At 37.7% G+C, this 27,045-nt stretch overlaps 1 protein-coding gene across 1 annotated transcript in view; it reads right to left on the bottom strand.

Annotated features, from left to right (window-relative positions):
• The window catches only part of LOC150091141 (FERM, ARHGEF and pleckstrin domain-containing protein 1-like), a 331,643-nt gene that overhangs the window by 194,353 nt on the left and 110,245 nt on the right, over nucleotides 1-27,045 (bottom strand). Inside the window, exon 5 of the mRNA XM_090387751.1 lies at nucleotides 17,934-18,031. Coding sequence (XP_090243877.1) covers nucleotides 17,934-18,031 — 98 coding nt within the window. The remainder of the gene's footprint in view (nucleotides 1-17,933; nucleotides 18,032-27,045) is intronic.

Genomic DNA, 27,045 nt, shown 5'->3' with positions numbered 1-27,045 from the left:
TCCGGTATTCTTGTAGGTAAATGAACAATATGTGCTAGGTCATTAGTAATTGCAAAAGCCTCAGTATCTCGATCTGCTGGGTCGGTGTGACTAGAAAACGGAAGCCAGCTGGAGTTGTGAACACCAAGGAGTTTTGAACATCAAAGAGCTCCAAGTGATTAGTAGAGTTGGGAGAATGGTAGAGACAACAGATGAATTTGACACAATGAGGTAGAGAGATTTTAAGCCAGAGAAGATCAAAGAGAGGAAATTCCAAATTGCCAAGTCTCTGACAGGGAATATCACAACGGACATATGCACAAGTACCACCTTTGAGGCAAAAGGAATCATAAAGCGAATAATTTTGGCATCTAAGATGAGCAGTAGTTGAATCAACCGATAACTGAGATTCTGTCAGAAAAAGTACATGGGGTTTGGCAGACTGCAAGTGGAAATGGACATCATTGAGATTAGAACTGAGACCACATATTTGTGAAATGAATTAGGAAGTGTTTGGGAGGTTTAGATCTTTTTACAGATAAGCTACCTCTATTAGTTTGACAATTCATGGTGTATTCAATATTAAGAAAAAGTGGGTGGGACATGCTGTATGAAGTAATGAAATTTTTGGATATGGGGTACACGTGGTAAGAATATATCCAGATCCTTGACATAACGTGGCCTCAACAATGCTCGGACTCCCTCCAGTCACTATCTGACAGAGTAGAGGTAGCAAGATTATACACTAGCTGATCCGGAAGCCTCCTAGAGAGTTACCAATAGGTTCGGTCCGGTGTACTAACTAGTGGCCGGCCTGCAACACCGTTTTAGAGCTGTACCCTCGAAATGTAAGGAATATTGGATCTCGCCATGACGTTCATAACCTGAAAAGTCATCAATCATACTGCATGGTGGAAGAGATAGGGAAGGGTTGACCGGAACTTAGCTCTAGAGACTAAACATGGGTTCCACCACTTGAAGCCTCCAATAAGCAAAGTGGTGGTATTTCACTGGTTGGTGAAAGTCATCTACCACCTAGCACTGCCTGGTAACATAGAGGGGCGGCGTTCCTCCATGTGGTGTGGGCACCACACCTCAACCCTTGCTTACGTTGGTTCACACCTGGGTGGTCACCCACCGTGTACCTGTGCATGGAGGTTATACCCAGGATTACTAACAGTCCCACCATCGTGAAGGTGCAAGCAGAGGATTTGGCTGTCACAGACCATCCGGACTTCGCCGAAATTGGGTCCACTTGACTCGAGTGTCACCCGAATATCAGTTCCATCAGCGTTTTAGACTCCCAGGTAGCAAGTACAGCTTGTCTGGCATATATGAGAGAATGTCTGTGACAACCTCAAGGACCTATGGTGTATCCATTGCTATTCCTGTGCGGAGAGGGTGGATGGCACACAGATGAGAGAAGAACCGCAAAACGTATTAGAGTAACACAGTTTCAATTCTTTGCTTATAGACTTGCGTTGAGCCTTTGTTTTAGCCTAATTCATAGCAGTGGAAAATTATTTCAGCAATACATTGTAGATGCCTATGCGAAGACTGAGGGATCTAGATTAAACTATTTATGCCATAATCAGAAAGATCTACGAGTGGAAATGTACCATGGACTGTAAGTGAGTGTAAGTGTTTTCAGTGTCTAATGGCATGAGGGGTTCCCCCCATCTCTGCGTTGCTTTTATTGTGGGATGTACCAGTTCACTGGGAAGGCCAGAGATTTAAAAGTGTATGGATTATGGAAGTGTGGTGTTTTGTACCATTGTTCCTCTGGCCATTTAGCCACTGGACCTCTGATGAGGTCCAACGTTGCCCCACTAATGCCCCGTGGAAGCAGACCAGGTACCTGACAGTCTTTAGTTCACTCTGGCAGGTCCTGCCACCTAATTTCCTCAGATTTCAGTGGCTAGGACCTTAAAAAATAAATAAAATAAAATAAAATAAATGAATTAATTAAAAAAATAATAAATAATAATAATAATATAAAAAAAAAAAAAAAAAAAAAAAAATTACACATGTATGTATAGATATATGTGTGATACCGTATTTCCCCATGTATAAGACGCACCTTTTTTCGAAAAATTTGGGATCTAAAAACTGGGAGCGTCTTATACAGTGGTTGTAGATTTTTTTTTACCGCTTTTTCGCGCTTCTTGTCTTTGCACTCATTGTTTCGCACTTGTTACCTTATATTTGGTTACGTTTTGCCACATTCTTCCCAGAAAAGATTTTCATACAGTGCTGAATTCAAGTTAAAAGTGATCCAGTTTGCAAAAGTGATTGGAAATCATGCTGCTGAACGTAAGTTTGGTCCTCCTCCAACTGAGAAAACAATCTGAGATTGGCTACGGGAAGAAGAAATCCTACTGAAAACGCCATGGCAAAAGAAGGCCATGAGAGGCAAGTCAACAAAATGGCCTGATTTAGAGAGGGAATTGAAGATATGGATTGAAGAGCAAAGGACAATTGGAATTCCTGTGTCCACAAAGATGGTTCAGCATGAGGCAAGAAGAATTGCTGATGAAAAAGAAGTTACTGATTTCAAAGGAGGACACAATTGGTGCTTCAGGTTCATGAAACGGAATGGACTAAGCATGCGTACATGCACCAGACTTGCCCAAAAGATGCCTGAAAGCTATGAGCAGAAGGTCCTTGAATTTCATCGTTTTGTCATTCAATGTCGGAAGACACATCAGTTTGAGTTGGGACAGATTGCAAATGTGGACAAAGTCCCCCTTCAATTTGATGTCCCAAGTAACAGAACTGTTGATAAGAAGGGGGTGAAAACTGTAACTGTGAAGACAAGTGGACGTGAAAAGAGCCATTATACAGTTGTTCTAGCTTGTTGTGCCGACGGAACCAAGCTGCCTCCTATGCTGATTTTCAAACCCAAAACAATGCCAAAAGAAGCCATTCTTCGAGGAGTGATTGTTCACGTTCATGACAAGGGTTATTGTCCACGTTTATGACAAGGGTTGGATGGATCTGGTTTGAGAAAGTTTGGAGCAGGAGACCAGGTGGGCTCTTACGCAAACCTGCCCTATTGGTGCTTGATCAGTTCAGGGCACACATAACAAAAAATACAAAGAAGATTGCTGCAGAGCAAAAAACAAAACGCTGTCATGCCTGGAGGCTTGACATCCCAGTGGTAGCTCTGCAGTTACGACTCTGTCAATGTCATCCTTTGTGCATATTTTAGAATCTGTAGACGGAGTGAGGAGTATGTGCACATGTGATAGTCCATGTTTCTGGAACTCTGTCAGTAGATGAAGGCTATCAGAGTACCAAAAAGATTCTACTTGAGAATTTCGTCAAGCAGTTCTTCAAGTTTTATTTTAAACACTCGCACAGTTATGTCTGGTCTGTGTTCAAGTTGTTGTTTTCCTTCCATTGCATTCACAATCTAAGACCAGGCAGGATTGCAAGTAAATGTAACGAATAGATCAGGTCTCCCAAACTTTCATAGCATCTTGATAGTTTTGTTGCATGTACCTTGCGCTGCCTTGGAAAGTTGAAGGCAGAATTATCATCTTCCCTGCTCTCAAGTTTCGGTTCTGAGCTCTTGCTTCTACTGCATCCAATAGTCCATGGCACAGGATATTTTCCCCATGATTGGAGAGCAGTACGAATTAGACTAATACTGAAGAATCCGAAGAAACCACAGGAACTCCCAGAGTCATACAGACCCATAGCCCTACTGCCAGTACTAAGTAAATTGTATGAACACCTTCTACATAGCAGGATACAAGCTCACTACCAAGAAGCAGGCCTCCCCTCTCCCAAGCAATTTGGCTTTCGACGAGGATGTTCCACCGTGGATGCCCTGGAACGTATAATAAATGCAGCTACACACAGCAATAGTAAATATTTATTATCTCCATTGACTTTGCCAGGGCATTTGACTCACTTTGGGGCCAAGTGTCCTCGGCAGACATCAGGAGGCAAACATTCCCAGCAACTTATACCAATGCATTAAAACCTATCTTTTGGACAGAAGGATCTTAGTATCTACACCCTATAGCCAACTCACCCGGCCGGTGTTCCGGGGGTGCCCACAGGGATCAGTCCTGGGGCCTCTCCTCTGGAACCTGGTGTTGAACGGCTTTCTCAACTGGGATGTAAACGGAGCAGATGCTCAAGCCTTCGCAGATGACCTGGTCCTGATGCTGGAGGCAGACAATCGTGCACAACTTGAGGCTATTGCAAATCGGGCCATAGACACCCTCCAAGAATGGTCAAAAAATAATCACTTAAGAATATCACCTTATAAGACATCCTCAATACTTTTAAAAGGCTCCCTTGATATCAGGAGGCCACCTCAGATAAAAATAGAAGGAAAAACCATAAAACTGACCACGGAATTAAAATGCCTAGGAATCATCCTTGACAAAAATCTGTCATTCACCCCACACATCGTATATCTACAAAAAAAGATCAAAAACTACTCAGCCCTCATAGCAAGAGTCTCGCGAAAGGATTGGGGCTTAAGGAAAAGAACCCTGATCCTCTTTTACAAGGCTTTCTTCATCCCAGCCATCAGCTATGCAGCAGGGATCTGGTTTAAAAAAGCAACCACTGCAGTCAATAAAAGAGAGCTAGAAACGATACAGCGCATCATCTTACTCACCATCTCCAGAGCATGCTGCACAGTCAGCTCACACGCACTGTAGGCCCTTGTGGGGCTCCTACCCTTGGACCTGGAGATTGTCTGCTGTGGCATGCTATATCAATTATCAAGAGGGAACAGTGTAACTTGCATTGGCTTCACCACAGACCCGACCAACAACAGCAACGCAGAAAAGAAACGACTAACCAAATATCTTCAACAAACCTGGCAGTCTCGATGGGCAGACTCAACTAAAGGTGAGATAACCCGGAAGTTCATCCCAGACATTACCCAAGTGTATCGCCAAACTGGTTCTCACCGGGGCTCTACACCACCTTTCTTCTAATGGAGCATGGCTCTTTTAATGCCAAGCTGTCAACTTTAGGCATCAGGGATTCCCCATTATGCCACTGCGGAGAAAACTAAACGTGGTCACACCTAATGCACAATTGTCCCCTCTTTGAGGACATCAGATGTCATTTCATCGCAAAGATACGTTTTAACCCGAAGGAACGGGAGCACCTTATATTACATGAGGAGGAGCACTACAAGGCTCGCTCATGCTTTGCACATGAGCTGTTTACCAGGCTAAGGCCAATGACCCAACCTCCCCAGGCCTGATGCAAGACGGGACTCTGCTCTCATGAGTGCCATTACCTTGTCAGCTGAACCAGAAAGATCAGAGTACCACGATATCGGACGGGACTTTGCTCCCACAAACGTCACTATCAAACACGGACACCCTGTCAACTGGACTGACAGCGCATGTAATTTACCCAACGAACTACCCTAGGACGTGACAATCACCATATGCAGGAGTGATAACACTGCATCGGCACCCAGACAACAGAACAAACAGTGGAAGTGACCCCATACCAAGAATGACCACCCAAAATGGAAATAGAAGGACCATGACCAATGCCGGCATTCAACCGATCTGTGAACAAGTCGGTAGAGACCTTGTCCCTGGATGTACCTCCTGGTGGGGCCAGTGTCGTGATGCTATTCAGAACCTGCTGACCTGGTCACTCTGCAGCCATGCTGCACACACACCATATTGGCGACTTGTGCCGGCTCCCTTGTCCGGCCCTTTCTACCTCACCCCGGCAGGGGAGAGGAGACGGTCATACTGTTTCCTCCCCTCCACGCCACCCCCATTCTTCCTTCTGACAGGGCATGAGCATGCCCTACTGACACCAAATTGAGGCCTACTACTCTATTGGCCTCATCCTTCCTCCTTTAATCCCCAGTCTTCAGTCTCCCCCCTCTCTATCTTTACACAAGCGAATTCCCTCCACACACATAAATTCAATGAATCCAAAGTAACTTACGCCCATATTTCGGTCTTTCCTTATTCAAGCGACATCACCCTACGAAATCGAGAGATACCGTATTTCCCCATGTATAAGACGCACCTTAATTTTGGGGCCCAAAATTTGAAAAAAAAGTATTACATAAAGTTATTGAACTCTCAAGTTTTATTCATCATAAAATTCATACAATTCATCACTGTCAAAACTCCCATCCATTAGCTTTTCCTCATCTGTGTCTGATGACGAATCACTTCATGTATTGCCTCGTCCCCAGTTCCATCTATGGCATTTTAAATGCTACACTTCTTAAATGACTTGACAACGATCTCAATCTTGATATTATCCCAGGATCTTTTCACCCAGGTACAAACTTCTCCTATAGTTGGTTTCTACACTCTTCCTGCTGGTGTCAAATTGTCCCCAGAAGACTTCATCCATTGGTTCCATTCATCTCTCATGGCAGCTTTGAAGGATTTGTTAATACTGACACCAACCAAGGAAAAGGAGAAAAGAAATCTTGCAGGTCATCCCATTTTGCATTCTTGTAATGCCAAACAATACAAGGTTGGGAATAGCCACGAGATAAAGGCTCTATTGGAAAAGAGACAATCACCAAGTTATGATCTGAGGTGCCTAAAGGACCTCTCACTTCGACCGTGTACTTAGAGTTGTTGTTGGTTAAAAAAAGATCAAGAGTGTTGGCTGTATGCTTAGGATTGTCCGGTATTCTTGTAGATAAATGAACAATCTGTGCAAGGTCATTAGTAATTGCAAAGGCCTCAGCATCTCGACCAGCTGGGTCGGTGTGACTAGAAAACGGAAGCCAGCTGGAGTTGTGAACATTAAAATCACCAAGGAAAATTACCTCACTGTTAGGAAAGTTGGACTGAAGAAAGTCAAGTTGCAAAGAGAGGAAGTCAAAGAGCTCCAAGTGATTAGTGGAATTGGGAGAACAGTAGAGACATGGGCAAAGCTGACAGCACGATCAAATAAAGCCATGCAATCAAAGAAAGCTGCATATTGAAGTATCAAAAAAACATTTATCTATAATTTTATTTTCAATTACGTTTCGAAAAACTAAAGTTTTAATAAATAATAAATATTATTTTACTGTGGATCATCTCACCCAACTTTCGAGACCATTGGTCTAGATGATCCTGCATTGCTTCTTTAACCAGTGCCTCCATTAATTTCCCTGGAACAGAAGTTAAACTAACAGGTCTGTAATTACTCATGTCATCCTTTGATCCCCTTTGTGAATTGGAGACACATTTGCACATCTCCAGTCCATGGGGACCTTCCCTGAGTCCAAGAAAGCTTTCATAATTATGGCTGAGGGTTTGCTTACCTCCTTTGCAGCTTCCTTTAATATTAGTAAATAAATAAGAGGAGTCAACCTCAATATAGTACGTGGAACACTTCCGTATGATACCCTCCAGAAATTAAAACGGAAAAACCGAAAAAATCGAAAACTTACCGGAACATTAAAGTAAAATATAAATAATTAAAGAAAAATATAAATAATTAAATAATCAATTTAACACAATTCAAAATCAATTAAAAACAATTAAAATTCAAATTAACGCAATTAAAAGAATCTAACGAAAATAATCAAAACGATTTTCCTTCCTGAAGCTGACAATGCTTTTCGACCGACTGTCGTGATCACAGGAATGAAAATTACCGAATCACGCTAAACCTGCAACTTAAATAGTGATTATATGTCTTCGCGCATGCGCGTAAAGGTCCACGCATCGGAGATCAAATATGGCCGCCGAACATTAACAGAATTCTCGTGTAATTTAATTTCAACGGTTTCTGCAATTAATAGTCGCGTATAATTACGTTGAACGTTAAGTATTTTGGCCTCGTTAAATAAAAAAGTATGTTTTTCATTAATGGCATGAAAGGCTAATTCTGACGCTGCTGAACGAGAAGCACGAACTGAGGCTTCGTGTTGATTTACACAGATATTAAGAGAAAACCGGGTCGAACCTTGGTAAGACGAGTCGCAATCACCGCAAGAAATGTTGTATACTAGATCATTAATTTGTGTTGCGAACGCGGAAAGAACCGAGCGATTGTTCAGTATAGTGTGTAACTTCCGTATGGGCCTAGCTATAATTTTAAATTCGGTATCTTTAAAGAATCTGTTAAGCTGTTTGTGCCACTGTTCAACATATGGGACAGAAATAAAGTATTTTTTGATATTGCTATTGTTGATTGGTGTAGTATTTTGTATCCTATCCTTAGCTTGTACCCTAATTCGATTTATAGTGTTAATGGGATAACCCCTGTTTAAGAATCTGCTAGTTAATATTTGTATTTCTGAGTCCAAAGCGGAATCCGTCGTTGAATATTTATAGGCATTTAGAAATTGATTAAAGATAATCGATCTTTTGTAGGTGAACGGGTGGTAGCTATTATAATGTAGAAGCATACCGGTGTTTGTGGGTTTTCGATAGATGCTAAATTGTATTTTGTTCGAGTCCCGGGTAAGCGTGAAATTTAGAAAGTTTAATGACTTTGTATCCGTATCTTCCCTTTCCAATGTAAATTTGAGTCTAGAATGAATATTATTAAACGAATGTAAAATGTCTTGGATAGTACTACTATCGGTAATAACTAGAACATCATCTAAATACCTCCCATAGTATGTGATACGGGGACGAAAAGGTGTCAAGTGTATCTGTTCAATTGTTGAGAGATAGATCTCTGACATTAAGCCACTCAGGCTCAAACCCATTGGTAATCCAAAAATTTGTTTGTACACCTTGTCTCGAAAGGTGATGTAGTTAGCCTCAACTAACAGTTTAATTAAGTGAAAAATTTCCTTAATAGGCAGCTTCGTATAATTAATCGGTGTCGAGTTTTTATTTAACATATCCCAAATAATATCTAATGTGTATTCAACGTTTACATTCGTATATAATGAGGTAACATCTAATGAGAATAAATTGTCATTGTCGCCGAGTCTACAGTCTTTAAGATTATTAAATAATGTATCATAATTCTTAATCCCAAATTGTATAACCTGTCTAAAAGGTTTTATAATGTAATATACATGTGTGGCTAGGGCTGAAAATGCCGAGTTCCTGTAGGACACAATAGGTCGAATCGGAAATCCAGGCTTGTGTAATTTTACCTGACCGAAAAGTGCAGGAATATTGTATGTTCTTGACTTCAATTCCTTCAACTGAACCATAGTAATGTAGTCGTTTTTTCGATATGTGGTTAACGTTTTATTGTATTGATTTACCAAATTGGTAAACAGTGCCGGATGCACTTCACGATAAGTGGAGGTATCAGACACAACTGAATCTAACTTATTAATATAATCATGTTTATCTAGTATTACCACTGTATCTCCTTTATCTGCCCTCTGTATAATAATGTCCTTATTTTCTCGAAGTTCTCGTAAAGCTGAACTGTCATGTGTATTCAATTTAGGAAGTCGCGTTTCTTTTATGTTATTCACTACTTGGTTAACTTGTTGAATAAATATATCTTTTTGTGGAACACTACGAAGTCCAAATTCAATATCAATTACGCATTGTTTTTTTGGCAGCTTTCGAGGTGGTAAATTATAATTTAATCCCTTGGATAAAAGTGAAATCTGGTCCTGCGATAGTGTACACGAGGAAAGATTTGTAACCTGTTGATATTTATTTACTTACTTATTATCCTCTTATTTATTTACTAATATTATTATCAACGTAGAACATATTGAGTTTCACAGCTCTGATTCATACTATCTAGCTTCCTTTAATATAACTGGATAGATCCCATCAACCCCAGGTGCCTTTCTTATGTTCAATTTCAACAATTTCTCCTCCATTTTGCTCTCAGTTATTACAAAATCATTTAGCTCCTTGCCAGAATTTGATAAACTTCTGGCATTCACCTCCCCTGAATAATTCTGCATGTGTAGATGCAAAATTTCTTTAGTTACTACTCATTTTATAATATTGTACCAATATCTTCTACTGGTTCCAGCACTGTCATACCTTTGAGCATACTTGGAGCCTTGGTGAGAACCAAACCTTTCAGTAAATTTGTACAAACTATGCAGATCTACAACACTAGGTGGAAGTTTATTACAATAATTAATTATTCTCTAGCGTGTGCGTGTGGTATGGTTGTTTATCGGCGCATTAGCTGATATGGTTATAAAAAAAGGCCTCCGTAGCCGCTATAGTGCGCCTTTATTCTCTAACTGAATGAAAACGTCCATATACTTGTATACTCTGCTTTTTTAAATTTATGCTTCCTTGTCTGTTTGTGTTATTACCGAAACAGTAAAGATGTCATTAATGTTTAATTTACTTAACTCTTTTAAACCTTATTTGCTTCACCAGAGTTTCAACACAGATGCTTAATTTCCAGAAACTGCAATTTACAGTACATCTTTCTTTGGCAAAAATATTCTTTAGTGCCCCCAACTAATCTTGTTGGTCTTCTCTACATCCTTTCCAGCAGATCTATGTCCTTCTTAAAATTAGGTTTCCAAAGGCAGTATTCCAGATGTAGACTAGCCATTTGCCTTTACAACTTGTCTTGGATGAAAGAGACACAAGATTGCCTTACACCATCATTGATTAGAGAATTGAGTTACAAACTCTGGACATAGCGAATATTATAATTAATTAAATGGTCAATAAATGTAATGCATAGTGAAAAGGAAGGGAATTCTGGAAATTCTGACCACAGAAACAGGCTAAACAAAAACAGACTGATACAGCTTTATATACTTCATGCCAAATATTAATTTGCATTAAGCTCTGCTCCACATTTTAAAATAAAATTGAAATTAAAGCCATGCAATCAGATTGAAATTGCAGACTATTTATTAAAGGTAAAGGGAAGGATTTTCATTTTAGGGGTAATTATGTTGTCCTTGAGGCCTCTGTAGCTGAGTGGTGAGGAGCAGGCATGCCTAGATGCCAGAATCATTCCATGCTTTTAAAAAGAAAAGATTCAAGTTAACCAGAAATTTTCTTCAATGAAACCTTTTATGTTCTCGAATTACAATGATTTTTTTTTTTTTTTTTTTCAGATAGATTTTTTGTATCTATTCTGCTTCATCAATAGCAACAAAAAAAAAAAAAAATAATAAATAAATAATAATAATCAATTTTTAGTTCTGCCTAACTACATTACATATCTTTCACTTGACTGCTGTTGTTGTTGTTGTTATTTGGTTTTTAGGAGCATTAGCAACTAAGGCCATATTGCTCCGGGGATATGCGGTGGTCATTCCCTGACCTTTCCGCAAACTCCATATTTGGTGGTGACAGGCTCGAACCCCGGTCTAATCAAGAAGCGTGTGCTACGCACTGCTGCTCCTTCCCACCTGGCTACGGAGGCTCACTTGACTGCTAATCAACATATTTTATTATAAGTAACCTATACTTCTAATGTATATGTTAGTTATACTAAACATGTTATATACAGGCAGTTCACGCTTTACGAATTCCCGGGTTTATGAGTTTTTTTTCTCCCAAGTATCAAGTATCAACAAAATTGAAAATATGAACATTAATTGCAAAAAATGAATGTTAAACATTCATAAATACCACATTTCAAACCACGTGCGTAGCTATACAATACAGTGTACCCCGCTTTATGATATTAATCAGTTCCAGAGACACCATCATATCGTGAAAATATCATAATGTGAACCTAATAACACATTGTTTTTTGGTAATTCATTTCAAGATCTCGGAGTTGAAATTTTGGCTGTATAACCAAGCTATTCATCTCTCTAAAATGTCATTTTTAAGGTCACGAGCGTGACCTTAAGGCCATATAAAAGGTCGTGAGCATGGTTTATAAATTGTATTAGTTACCAATTCAAATCATTAAAATGCACTACACTTTCATAGTTATCATATGTTCCGTTATAAGAACCAATTTTAAACGCCTTTGTGATATTTTTCTAAAGCACATTTCTGGAGATCACGACAATAAAACAATAAAAACAATTTGAACTTTTCAGTTTATTGGGCTTTTCTGTTAGGGCAATCAATTATAAATGGGTAGTAAGCTCGATGTTATTGCATTTGCGAAAATACTGATAGCTGGAATTGTGTGGTTTTATTACGTTATTATGGTGAAATGTGTTTCCCCTTTACTGAAATCTTCAATCGTATAAAAAAGCATAAATAAATTTTCAGCTTCATGAACTTGTTACTCCACGCAAATTGTGTTAGTTGCAATTTATGTGCGTTGCTAAAAAATGCTTATGCATGCAATCGTGTAATTTATAATTAAAAGAGAAGATTATCTTGGAAACAAATGCCTCTTGAAACATTTCTGAAGAAGACAACTCCTTGTGCAACAAACCAACGAGTGCCGAGCCAATAATGAGTAATCAATGAGTGTGCATTTAGTCGATGATGATGAAGAATAAACATTCTTCAACATTTGTAAGTCATAAATAATTTCTCTATTATTATAATTTTGCTTGATTTTACAGGATATGCTTTCATTTTTTTCGATAAATCAATCATTGTTTAAACATAAACCAATTAGCTAACTAATTTCATAGTTGAGAACGTATCCCTATTTTTAACCTTATGTCTATGGGAAATAAATTCCCGCTTTACGAGTTTTCACTTTACGAGCACGCGCTAGGAACAAATTAACTCATAAAGTCGAGAACTACCTGTAGTTCATTATACAATGGGGAAAAAAAAAAAAAAGTTCCACCATTTTAAACTAATTTTCAACAGTTCAGTTGACCTTCACTGATGTGATGAACTTAAAGTAAAATAATTCAAAGGGGATTTGCTAAATGTTTGTAACTACCTCCAACAGGTCAAACATTTAAATCTATATCAAATGGAAGCAGTCCATGCTGCCTTCTGGCATAGATTGGAAGCATATACTAGGTGTGATCTAAAAGTTTCCAGAACAGAGGCAATAAAATTAATTTAAACCTACAATTACATGTTGGCATTGTCCCCTTCAATACAGTCTCCTACAGAGTTTATACACTGATTCCAACACTACTCCTACTGTTTTAAGCATCTGTGGAACAAACAAACGTTTCATGATGCTGTCCAAAACTTTCTGCAATTCAGCTTGAATCGCAGAAAGTGATGACTATAGTGTCTTTGAATCTTGTTCCTTTTAATTACATTTTCATTTTGGGAAAAATGACGATGCACAGGGGGGGTAGGTAGGGAGAATAGGGAGTGTGTGGGACCATCGCCATTTTGTCCTTGGCTAAAAATGCACAAGCCAATCCAAAGTATGTCATTTTTCTAGATTTTTTTTTTCCTGATATCCTCTCTCAAGTAACTTAGGACCCCAATGTAAATCTAGTGATTTATAGTTTGGCCTAGAAGAAGGAACGCCTCATAAATAATACCTTCATTATGAAAGAAAACAGCATGGTCTTGACATTTGATCTGACCTGCCTTGCACTTTTTGGATGTAGAGATGATGGAATTTTCCACTGGGAGTGCTGCTTCATTTTATGTAACAATCACAAACCCAGCTTTTACCTTCGAAAGGAAGTTTCTGTATTTTCTAGCCTGTGCTTGCAGGTACTGGGTCTGTATCACTCAGCAAACTGGGCACAAATCTTGTAGCAACCTGCCTTCAAGTTTCACGTTTAAATTTTCAGTTAAAATGCATTAACAAGTAGTAACCCCAGAGTAATGTATCAACTGGATGATACTACACTCGGGGCAGTGGAGAATGAATATGATCAGGGGGGGATTGTGCAGTCAGATATGAAGTTTTCTGAGAGTGCAGAAAGGCTGCAAAAGTAGCTCATAGTGTCTTGTCAATGATATACAGAATTTCGCTAGCAGGGACAAGGAGTTGATTGTCCCCTTATATAAGGCCACACCTTGAGTACTGTATACAGGTCTGGAGGCCTCATTTCGGGAAAGATATAGAACTGCAGAACGAGCACGGAGAAGTGCAGTGAGATTGGTGAGGGGAACAAAGGGTTGGCGTTACCAAGGAACGCTTAAGTTCTGCAAATTGCAGCTTCTTGAGACTAGGCACGTCTGGGTGATCTCATTGCAGGTACGGCCTTAAACGGGTAGAGCAAGCTCACTGTTGATGGGATTCTTCCTCTTGCTTACATTACTCACCTGAGGGGACATAAATTCAAATTAGGAGAGACAATTGTAGAATAGACGTGCAGCAATTTGCCTTTAGCCAGCTGGTGTTTGATAGTTGAAACAAACTTCCATCTGTTGTAGTGGAGGTCAGCAACTTAAATAAGTTCAAGGCAGAACTAGACAAACATCTGAAGTGAACGGATGGTTGAAATGGGAAGGGTGTCTTTTTTTTTTTTTTTTTTTTTTTTGGCTGATACTATATAAGTATGCTTTCTTGCATCATATGCCCCTACTAATGCTAAATCAGAATGTCTTATAATGGAGGATTTTAACTTTCCTGGAGCTTGTGGGTTGGTCATTCACACAACAGCAAGACTTTTGTGGACTTATTGGATGACCATTTTCTACAGTAACAAGTTCAAGAGGCAAGCAGAGGGAATAATACTCTTGATCTGATTATCAGCAGTGATTATTCATGCATTAAAAATTTGCAGATAAAGAAACCACTGGGTGAAAATAATCACATGTACTGATGTGGGATTTACTTAAAGATGGAACTACCATCAAGGGTAAAGGCAATGGCTTTTGATTTTGTAAAGGTGACTACAGTGGTCTTAGATAGTCTTTAAACTCTATATGGGATCAACTGACGATGTTACTAATGGTGAATTCTAAATGGGAAGCCTTCAAGGACTTAATCTTGGAGACTGCTAGGCTTTTCATACCAACTAAGAAAGAAATGCTGTTCGAGCTTTTGGCCTAAATGGATGTCAGATGAATTAATGAGGCTCATGGCAGAGAAGAAAAATGCATGGGATGCTTATAAATTATCACGCAACACAGAAGCCTATGGCAGATATATGCTAGTCTGTAATCAAGTCACAAAGGAGTTTAGGCAGGAAAAGAAAAGGCAGATTACGATAAATCTTTGGCAATTTTTATTTTTATTTTTTATTTATTTATTTTTTTATATATATATTTTTTTGGCTGATGCTGCATAAGCTTGCTTTCTTGCATCAAATGCCTCTACTAATGCTAATGCTAAATGATGCAAAGAAAAACAAACAAAGAACAGCAAAGAGTTCTTTACTTATGTAAACCCATATGGAGATCTCATCTTTTTCGGATGAGGTCTCCATACTTGAACATAGTATTCCAAATGTGGTCTTGCAATTGTCTTATACAGTGGAATTATGACCTTCCGTATCTCTAGAAGATAACATTTGATAAACCATTGATTGGACACCATGGGCATTCCTTGCTCCCTGATTAAACTATTCAAAATATCTTACTTTTCAAATAAGCTTAGTTATTTAACTAAATTTGCATTTTTCACTGTCTATTATTAAGATATTTTCTATATAAAACTTTATAACCATTTTTATAATTCTAAATTACACAGTCGGACTTCTGTTTAATGATCTCCTTTTATGGCAATTTTTGAAAAATTCCCCTTGGAAATTACATTTAAAATAGTTTCCGTTGAGTGAAGAAAATTTTCATATAACGAACGGCCTAGCTGGGCCATTCGTTATATGGCTTAACTGGGTACCATACCACTGTTTGCCCTTCTGGCCTTCAGGCAACTTAAGAAATTAGTGCTGCTGCTAAGCAAGAATTGAGAGAGCTAAAGGGATTACCATTGTACAACTTAGGGGTACCTGGTAAAACCTATCCGACCACCTGTTTGGTTTTTTTTTTTTTGGTTTTTTTTTTTTTTAGGAGCATTAGCAACTAAGGCCATATTGCTCCGGGATATACGGTGGTCATTCCATGACCTTTCCGCATTCTCCATATTTGGTGATGACGGGCTCGAACCCCGGTCTAATCAAGAAGCGTGTGCTACGCACTGCTGCTCCTTCCCACCTGGCTACGGAGGCGCCACCGACCACCTGTCCCACATACGGAGAAGTCACACTGGTCAATGGTGAGCAGATCAAGGGGTATTCCTAATGGGCTGTGGTTCACCTTCTACTACAGTGGCATCCAACATTTTCCCGTACAGGGGCCATATTCAAAGTTAGATTTTTTCGGGGGCTGCACTGAGTGATTCGAGAAAAATTAGTATGTTACATTTTCCATATCTTGTTACATGTAAAAGGAAGTTTCTGTTTTCCGTTACCGTTTTATATTTTCAGGCTATATATAAAAAATGCAAATTCCCAATACTTTTATATGTAACAATTCTATATCACTATTTTATATTTTAGATTTTATTAAAATCATAAAAATATGACTTTCTTTTGTTTTTCAAAAAAATACCTTACTTTTGCCTTTAAATGCTCACTTTAGAAAATTTACAACCCGAAAGGATCACTGCTTAAGACGAATATAAAATGAATAAATAAAAATAATGATGAACCTAAAATTGAAAATATTTTAATATTTTATTAAGTACAATACACGATTACATTTACTAAACAAAACATTTAATGAGAATTTTTTTTTTTTTTTTGATAATTAGCAAAATTTAAAATGCTGTATTCACTTTCCGCAGGTTGGACACAGCTATGGATCAACTGTAAGTGCCCCGTTTGAGAATTAGGGGAGAGAGAGAGCGATTTAATTTTACTTTAACACATAATCATCTGTTGTTTCGCGGAAGTGCATTGTCCACATTTTCCCTATCTCTGGTCACAGTAGCTGAATATCCGAACAACAATTACATTTTGGACAGTTAAAAAAAAAAAATTCAAATTTAAGAACTAGTGACAATATTGATGAAGAAAGAAGGAAAATGAGGACAACAAAGGTATTAAACCTTCTAAATGTGAAATGTTGGCATTTGGTGAAAATGAAGTTAGAAAATTGTCAATTAGGCTTCGAAAAGACGGTTTTGGAAAAATTAAAGAGCATTTGATGAACGATACCAATTTCATCGAGTGAATATGAATGAGGATTTTCACAAATGAATCTGATTGTCAGCCCAACCAGAGCTTCATTGATGACAAAAAAAATTTCTTCACTACTATTTCTTCACTTCGATCCAGCAAATATGTTGATTTGTGGCTGCTTCAGAAACATCATTCATCAACAGACACAAACAATAAGAAAAAAAGTCGGCATAGTGTGTTGGATAAAAATTTGGAATATTCTATAAAAACTTTATTATGAAATTATTTTTACTAATTTTACTTATTATTTTTTACACATTTTTCTTATTTTTTATATACTTGAATAATAAATTTATGCTTAACAAACTGCTGTGTTAATATACTTAATTTGTACTTATTCCAAAAACATTACTACTAAAGTAACAATATCAGGAAATACTTTTTTAGAGTACTGTACTTTTCGTGTCCTTTTAATTTTCAATTTTTCCTGATAGCAAAGAATGAGTACCGGCACCTATTTTTTACAAAAAAAGCACTGGGTTTAACTACAGAAAAAGAAGAATTTTATTTCCAATAAATGATGTTCCTCCTCCTACTTCCATATGAGTAACATTTAATCTGTAGTAATGAAACATTACTAATCCATATTATAAGGAAACTGAATGTTTAAATACTTAATTTGTACTTATTCCAAAAACATTACTACTAAAGTAACAATATCAGGAAATACTTTTTTAGAGTACTGTACTTTTAGTGTCCTTTTAATTTTCAATTTTTCCTGATAGCAAAGAATGAGTACCGGCACCTATTTTTTACAAAAAAAGCACTGGGTTTAACTACAGAAAAAGAAGAATTTTATTTCCAATAAATGATGTTCCTCCTCCTACTTCCATATGAGTAACATTTAATCTGTAGTAATGAAACATTACTAATCCATATTATAAGGAAACTGAATGTTTACCTAAACTATCATTGTTTTAAGAATAAACAATTTGAATTTATAGTACACCTGAAAGAAAGTGAAATTCACCAGGCATTTTCACTATTATATATCTCATTCACACTTGCTTAAATAATAAAATAAATTTACATTAAATTTCAATCTAACCTTGGACAATATAGGAAGCCATTAATGCAACTGTGTTATCATTACACTGCAACAGACCTTGGGCAAGATCTCTCTTAACTTGAAGACTAAATAAATACCTGTCAAAAAAAAAACATACTCATTACTCTGAAAAAAAAAAAATACTTAGTTAAGTTGTTAAGGCAAACAATACTGTTCTACTATTAAAACAGATTCACATAATATAATATTCACATAATAAGTTACAGAGGTGGGTGCACTGTGAATCATCTTGGCATGAAGCCATTCCAAAAGAAAGGTCACTTCACTTCTCCAAACTGTATACAGGCAACCCCCATATAACACGGTACTTCTACAACACTGTTTCACTCTAACATGATTGATAAATTGCAGCAATCCTCGCACAACATAGTACTTATACAATACGGTTAGAGAATTTTGGTAAACCTTGTATAACAGGGTATTTTTGAGGTTTTGTGCGGGGTAAACCCTGCTATTATGTTGGATGTAATTTTTCAACATTTCCACTCTTTTTGAATCCCCACTGTTTACTCGCTAATCAAAAAAAAAAAAAAATTGAGAAATCCCTGTATTTTATTTTGTTGGGAAATTCCCGTGTTACGTCCTGTGCTATTGAACTTGTACTTGTGTTGAAAAATCTAGATTTCAAAGTTTTATTACTATTAGATAGCACACCAAGCCATCCAAAAGATTTAAGTCATCCAAATGTTGTATTTATGTTTCTACCACCACAGTTGTTACTGGGTTAATACAACTTCTTTCATTCAGCCATTAGATCAAGGCATTATATTCACCTTTAAAACTCATTCCATCAGAAAATCATTACAATGGATTTTGCAAAAAATTGATTCCAAATCTATTGAAGTAATGGAGGCATGGAAACATTTCTCAACTGTGGACTGTATCAGAAACGTAGCTTTATTGCTGAAAGAAGTAAAACCATCAATATTAAATGTGTGTGGAAAAATGTATGGCCAAAGCCAGTTCATTCAGGAAATATGATCGAACGGGCAGAAAACGGAATTGGTGCGGTAGTAGAACTTACTACATTGGTAGGAGGGGAAGGTTTTGATGATATGACTACTGAAGCCCTCATGGGTAGCAAAGTTGATATAATCGCCCTCCTCCCCACACCAGCTGGAAAAGATCCACGTTCGAATCCCACTGGTGAAGGGAGGAATTTTTATGGGTCTTTTTCACAACATGACTGAGTCAGTCATGCTCGGGCGAGGGTAGCATTGTTTTTTTCCTCCTGGACACTCGGGTTTTTCGTCCAGCAAAACAGAAAATTGACCTCAGGACACACACACAATTTATAGATAATATACACAGAGTAACATGGCCTTAGTCGCCGACTAAAAAATAAAAAAAGATATGATTACTGAAAATGTTGAAGAATTACTGGTAGAAAAAGAAGCCAGCATAGCAGATTTGGTGCAAATGGCATCGGAGGTAAAATCAAATCAATTCAGATGATGATATTGCAGATGAAAATTCTAAACTTCCAAATTTTACACTAAAAAGCATAGGGGAAGGCATAAAGTTAACTGAGCAATTAGAATCTTATTTTTGGAATGCAGATTCTTGAATGAAAGGAGCCCAAAGTTCAGTTCAAAAGGGAGCTTCAAAAATGCTTAGTTCCATACAATGAAATTCACAAAGATTTATCAAGCAAAATCAAACAAACCCAGATTACTGACTTTTTTAAGAGAGCAGAAGATACACGAAATCTAGAATGGTGTATTTTTGTTAGCTCTCCCCCCCTGTACCTTTTCTTAGTTCCATATAACATGGTTTCGCAGAACATAACATTTTATAGGAACCTAATAACCGTGTTATACGAGGGTTACCTGTATTTAAAATTTTAGTTAATTTCAAAATGTGAATTCTTTTTTTTTTTTTTTTTTTGTGGTAGTTGTTGGCGCATAGGCTTCTGTGGCCATAATGCACCTCCCTAGGTTTTTGCACTACTTTGATCCAAGCCCGAGGCAGGAATCGAACCGGCGACCTTTGAGTTGCCAGGCAGGCACTTTACCTACCCGGCTAGCCCGGTCGGCAATGTGAATTCTACAGAATCTATATGGATTGAAAGTAAACTATTTTAAAGTATATAGTTGAACTTTTGCTCTCCAAAAAGAGAGATTTAATTCTGCAACAGCTAATACAGTAAACAAAAAATTAAACACATACAGTCTTGAATATTTATAGGCAGCTAGAGGTTTCAATGTTCCTTGTAATTTTTTAAAACCTTCAGAAGCTGGCTAAGCTCTTGATTTTAAGGAAAGATTTTAAACTTTGTGCTTTGGTTGGTTGGTTTTAATGGGAGTTTGTTGGCACAAGGGCAACTAAGGCCAAATTGTGCCTGTCACATCTTTGTGCTGTGGATGTGAGTATATTCCAAACAGTGGCACATTCCAAAGTATACTTGTATGTGGAAACATAACAGACTAGACTTCAGAATCTGCCCCTGGTTAGAACCTGCTCACATCTGTAGTCCCAAGTTTAAAATCAACAGACTCAATAGAATGCATATACATCCTATTTTGGAGTCACTGGTGCTATATGGGGTGAGCAGATGTCACTGTCTCTCTCTCTCTCTCTCTCTCTCTCTCTCTCTCTCTCTCTCTCTCTCTCTCTCTCTCAGCTCCAGCATAGCTAACTTCTAATTACTAAAAATTATTAAATCTCCCCCTCCCTCCTTCCCTTTCCTACCTTTATCCTTCATTAGTAACAACAGCTGTTCTTCATAATACAGGTGCTATTTACAACATAAATACCTTTCGTCCCTCACATCTTTATTCCTTCTCTGTTGATTTGTTCTCCTCTGTAACACAGGTAACTGAACCCATGATGGCTTCTCGTTCGTTCCCCTGGCCACAGAAGTATATAGCCACAGGTATGCAACAATGAAAGGTCAAGTTTTCACACTTGAGAATGACATCATATAGAAGCTGAAATCTACTACAGTCAAACTTGGTTATAACAAGCATCAAGGCACCGACAAAATTTCCTCTTTATAACCTTCACTCACTATATCAGTGATAGCAGAGATGGGAAACCCATGGAGCCATTAAACAATGAACACTTTATATCAGTGATGAGTTAAATCTAATTCCTATTTTTTTGAATTCTCAATAACTTGATAAAAAAGTAGATTCAAAAAACAAAGAAATATTGGAGAGAAAAAAAATATAAGTACAGTCAGACCTCCACATAATGAAATCAATCGTTCCCTTGAAAAAATTCGTTACACGGAAATAATTTTGTTATAAAGAAATATGACCTTTTCAACAATGAAAAATACTGTAGTTCAACGTTCAGAAATATCGTAAAAGGTGGAAAATAAATCAGAAGTAAGTGAGAATGAAAACATTTTCTAACATTTTAAAAATTAATTTATTAATGCATACATATTAAGAAACGACTACTTACACAATACGCACAATATATTAGTACACTTTTAAGAATTATGTCATAAAATATTTGGTTATTTTTTGTTGTACACTGGATTTTATTGTACATCATTCATAAAAATGTTTGCATTTGTTTAAGCACCCAGATATATTTTCTGGCACATTTTCTTCACACTGAAGGCCTTGACACAAAGTTGCAAATGCTGCCAACATTTTACGCTTGGAAGGTTTAATATTGCCCTCATTGCACTCAATTTCATACAACTCATCGTCGATATTCTCACTAGTTCTTGAACACTCTCCAAAAAATTGGAGACACTCGGATATTCAGCTACTACGATTTTGTTATCAACTCCTAAAAATTCTTCAAGAACAATTTCTCCATTCATACATCTCACTTGGAGTTCTTCCCAAGATTGCTCAATGTCATGTTGCAGTTCATCCCTCTCGTTTTCTGTTAATTGGTGTTTTAGCAAATCCTGCTTTTGTGACACAATTCGTAATCGTTGTTTCCATCACATCTTGACTCCACGCTTTTGCCAACCCTCATATATGCACATCCGCAAATCTATAACAGAATCTATAGGTTGGTTGGTCTCTATTCTTGGCATAATTTTTTTCAGTATGCGACTTCAGTAGTGCATTTTAGCTGAGGTATTCAGAGAGAAGAAAACAAGCTTCACACTTGTAAGTTTTGAAATTACCGAGCGAAGGTGGGCAGGTCAGTTGTCGACAATCAAAGCGATTTTTCTGTTTTCTTTTGTCATCTTTCTATTGTAATTTAAAATACACTGTTCAAAAATTTCACTTGTCATTCAAGCTTTTTTGTTGTAGTCCAACTCTAACAACGTTACTCCTTTGAAACATTGCGGTTGTTTACCTTTGCCTATTACCAAAAGCTTCAATTTTTCATTAACAGCCATACTTTTACCAATCAAGACTTTAATTCTCTCCTTACTATTTTTACACCTACACATTTATCTACTTTAAAAGTCAGTGTCTTGTTCGGAAAACATTTAAAAAATATACCTGTTTCATCAACGTTGAATATGTCTTTGGATTCTTAGTCCTCCATATTTTTTTTTCAAAACTGTTTCTTTCCAATGGGTACAGTCTTCTTCAATTACAACCTCACTTTCACCAGAAATAACTTTTTGGAGATAGCCATGGCACTTTTTAAATCTGTCCGGCCAACTAGAACTGGCTTAGAAAGTTTCATGCCAGCAAAAAGATGCATACTCCCATAGCCTAGCCTTTTCTTTTATTAATCACCCTGATATTGGCATGTTTTGGTGTTGAATCAACTTCACCCACTTAAAAACTGCTTTATCTTCATACAGTCATAATTTAGCACACTTCCAAATGGATCCCGTTGCTGCAAACAGTTTGAGAATCAAAAAACGGTTTTTCAGAATGGTTGACACTACTGGCAGGGACACCAAATTTTAAAGCAATTTATTTTTTTTAATGCTGCAATCTACACTATTAAGAACTTTATTTTTCCCACTAAACTCAAGGATTTCATCTTAGACATTGTATGGTTACTTGCACAGTAGTTAAACAAAACTGATTTATTGACAACTTGTACCAACCATAAAGAGACAGGTGAAATTTAGTGAAAGTGTGGATGACTCATTTCTGTGAAACAAGGAAATTTCTGTGAATTTCCGTGATAAAGGAAAATCACAGGAATATGCCTTAATCTTTGCCAATAACTGTGGTCAACACATAGATAGCAGTTTACCAGCACGACTTCTCGGTACAGTAAATGCTTTACGGGCAACACTAAATTGTGGAATGCACTTAAGAATTAAACCCTTTAGCTATTAAAAGCTAAAGTAATTAATTCTCAATCCTTTTAGCTCTTAATTCGTGCTTTCTACAGTGTCAGCTCTATTGCCTAAAGGCCAGAGGTGCAAACAATGCGTACCCAGATCTCTTGAAATTAGTTCGTTATATGGAAATTTTCTTCATTATACCGAAACTATTTTCAATGTAATGACCAAGGGGAAATAAAAAAAGTTTGCTACGTAGAAAAATTCACTATATGGAAGTTCGTTAAAGAGTGATCAAACTGTATATACAGGAACCCACTGACTTACATAATAGTCCACTTAAGCAAATTCGACTTTATGTAAGTTTTTGCCAGCCGGTGCTAACTTAAAAAGAATCGTGGAAACATATTTTGCATCCTTTGGAATAAATGGAGGTATCGTGAAAATATCGTAATGTGAAACCAATAACACATTGGTTTTTTTTTTTGGTAATTCCAAGACCTCGGAAGTTGAAATTTTCACTATATAACTAAGCTATTTATCTCTCTAAAAGGCCATTTTTATAATGGAAATTGCACTATACTTTCATTGTTATTATATGTTCCATTATAAAAATCAATTTTGAACACCTTTGTGACATTTTTCTAAAACATATTACTGTAGGTCAATACCATAAAACAATAAAAACAATTTGCACTTTCCAGTGATAAGAATCTTCTCTTCATTCCTATTTACTTATTACAATGGTGAATAGAGAGGGACCAATGGAAACTGCAAGTGCTGGAAGCCAGGAAACAAAACAAAATTGATCGAAGCAGGACAAAGTTTGTCATCTATTGCTCGGGAATTAGGTCTCACTGCTTCGACAGTGAATATTATTTTAAAGGACAATGAGCCTATAAAAGAACGTGTTAAAGGATCAATGCATTTAAGATCAACAGTGATCTTAAATTTTTGAAAATAAATTTAACAAACAATGGGTGGTTTAACAGATTCAAGTATCGTGCTGGTTTCCACAATTAAAGTATGCAGTGAAGTCGCCAGTGGTGATTCTGCAGCTGCTGAGAAATTTTGTGATGTGTTGGAAATAATTATTGATGAAGGTGGCATTCAGTGCAGCAAATTTTTAACGTTAACGAGACAGCTCCGTATTGGAAAAAAATGCCTGATTGAACATACATTGCCAAAGAGGAAAAGACAATGCCAGGGTTCAAGGCTTCAAAAGATAGGTCTGCACTCTTGCTTGGAGCTAATGCAGTGGGAGATTACAGATTAATACCACTGTTTGTGTACCATTCTGGAAATCCTCATGCATTTAAGGGCATTGATAAAGCCAGCCTACCTGTGTATTTCCGATCGAACCAGAAAGCATGGATAACAATATCTCTCTTTGAGGATTGGTTTAAATGCTGTTTCATTCCTGAGGTTGAAAAATATTGTAAAGACAACGAAGTTTCTTTCAAGATTTTGCTTCTATTAGATAATGCTCTTGGACGTCCTACACATCTGGATGATTTCAATTTGAACGTGACAGTCATATTTCTACCGGCAAATACGTCTTCACTCATCCAACCTATGGATCAGGGTGTTATTTCGAATTTAAAAGTATACTACTTACACACAACATTTGCTCAGGCATTGTCTGCAGTATATGATGTGAAAAATTTTACTTTAAGAGACTTTTGTAAATCTTACAATAGTTACCACGCCATCTTAAACATTAATAAGGCTTGGGTGGAAATTACTAAACGCTGTTTAAATGGTGCAAGGAAGAAAATATGCCCACTGCAAGTAAAAGGCTTCAAAGGATTTGAAAAAGATGAATCATATGAAGAGGTTACCGATAAGATTGTAAAGGTTGCAGAGCTACTTCAGTTGGAGGTTGATGCCAAAGACGTAGAGGAGTTAATAGAGGAAGAAGAGAAGGAATTATCTAACAAAGAACTTATTGACTTGCAGGCAGCGATAGTGAAAGAAGAAAATGCTGATGAAGCTCAAGGTAAACAAAATGAGGAGCTGAGACGCTTCATCACCAGAGATGGCAATGGCATTTTGTGAAATTGCATTGACAATGGCGAGGTTTGAGAAGATGATCCTGACAGTTTGGTTTGGTTTTGGTTTTGTTTTTATTGCCGCATTAGCTACGGAGGCTATAATGCGCCAAGACCAGGTAGTATATAAAAAAAATTTTTTAACTTTCAGTGACCTACATAGTTAGGTCACTATGTCAAGATGTATAACATATGTATAAAAAAAAATTGTAAATTTTATATAAGATTAAAAATGTTTATTGACTTTAAAAAGGTAAAAACAGCAGACACATGGTCATTGTCAGATAAAATCTGACTGAGTGTATACGGCTCAGTCAGATGATTAAAAGCGGTAAAACGGATATTGCTAAAATCTGGACAATCTATAAAAATATGTCTAAAGGTTAAAATTGTGCCACAGGACTCACACATAGGAGGGTCATCAGCCCTCAGCAAAAATGAATGTGTCAAATGACTGTGTCCTATGCGGGTCCGGGCAAGAACAACTTCCTCCTTACGATTCCCGCGCAGACTAGACTGCCACGGTCCAATTACAGGCTTTATACGATATAGTTTATTTCCAGTTTGTCTATTCCACAAGTCCTGCCATTGGGAATGTATCTTTTGATGTACTATTTGCCTGTAGTCTGTATAGGGGACTAACAGGCAGCGGTGATTATTGGGAATTGCTGATTTGGCTGCGGCGTCAGCCAAATCATTTCCCCTAATCCCAATGTGGCTGGGAATCCAGCAGAAGCGGATGTCATATTCGCGTTCATGGAGAACGTGAATCTTCTGCTGAATGCTAGACAGAACTGGATGAGGATTATATCTCACAGATATTAAAGCCTGTAACATGCTAAGAGAGTCAGAATATAAAATGAACCGTTGGTATTGGTATTTACTAATATGATCCAAGGCTAACTCTACAGCGTGCAGCTCTGCAGTAAATATGCTGCATTCAGAGGGAATCTGCTCTGATATAGTGCTGTCTGTAAAGACAGCAGCAGATCCCACATATGATTCCGACTTCGAACCGTCTGTGTAGACTGGCGCGAAGTCAGAATATTCAGTTCGGTGTGCTGAATGAAGCTGCAGGTAGACACATGATGGAGTGTCCGACTTTCCCCAGTTTCTAAGCGACAAGTCGCATGCCGGGACACAAGCATGCCAGGGTGGAAAGGGTTGCTTTGATGTTTGGGCAACCTTGTCTACCTTGATATTAAGTTCTTTGAGTAGCTCTTGGAAACGAATACCAAAAGGACGATTGGCAGTCTTTCGAGTATTGTATAAATTTTCCCATCGTGGCTCAAAAATGAATGGCCACGTAGGATGGTCTGGCAGGGATTTCAGTTTTAAGGCGTACTTTACAGAGAACTGCTTACGTCGAAGTGATAACGGCGGTTCGTTTGCTTCGACGTATAAGCTCTGGACAGGAGATGTTCGAAATGCTCCAGTAGCGATACGTAGAGCCTGATGATGGACAGGGTCTAGCCATCGAAGGGCACTGTCTCTGGCTGAAGTATATACTTGGGACCCATAATCTAATTTGGATCGCACAAGTGCACGGTAAAGCCGTAGCAGGGTGCATCGATCTGCACCCCAAGATAAAGAGGAGAGCGAGCGGAGCATATTAAGGCCTCTTGTGCACTTTGTGCGGAGTTGACGTATATGATCCAAAAATGTCAGTTTTTTATCGAATATGAGTCCCAAGAATTTTGTATTCACTGCTACTGGAATGGCATTTTGTCCGAGCCTTAATTCAGGTTCAGGATGAAGATTACGCTTGCGACAAAAGTGTACGCAAACGGTCTTCTCCGGCGAGAACCTGAAGCCATTAGCAAGTGCCCAGGAATTCAGACTATCAATGGCTTTCTGCAGTTGTCGTTCAATA

This window comes from Mastigoproctus giganteus, chromosome 1, assembly GCF_048544385.1.
Source record: "Mastigoproctus giganteus isolate SK-2022 chromosome 1, ASM4854438v1, whole genome shotgun sequence".
Taxonomy (NCBI): domain Eukaryota; kingdom Metazoa; phylum Arthropoda; class Arachnida; order Uropygi; family Thelyphonidae; genus Mastigoproctus; species Mastigoproctus giganteus.
This window is presented reverse-complemented; position numbering and strand designations above follow the sequence as displayed.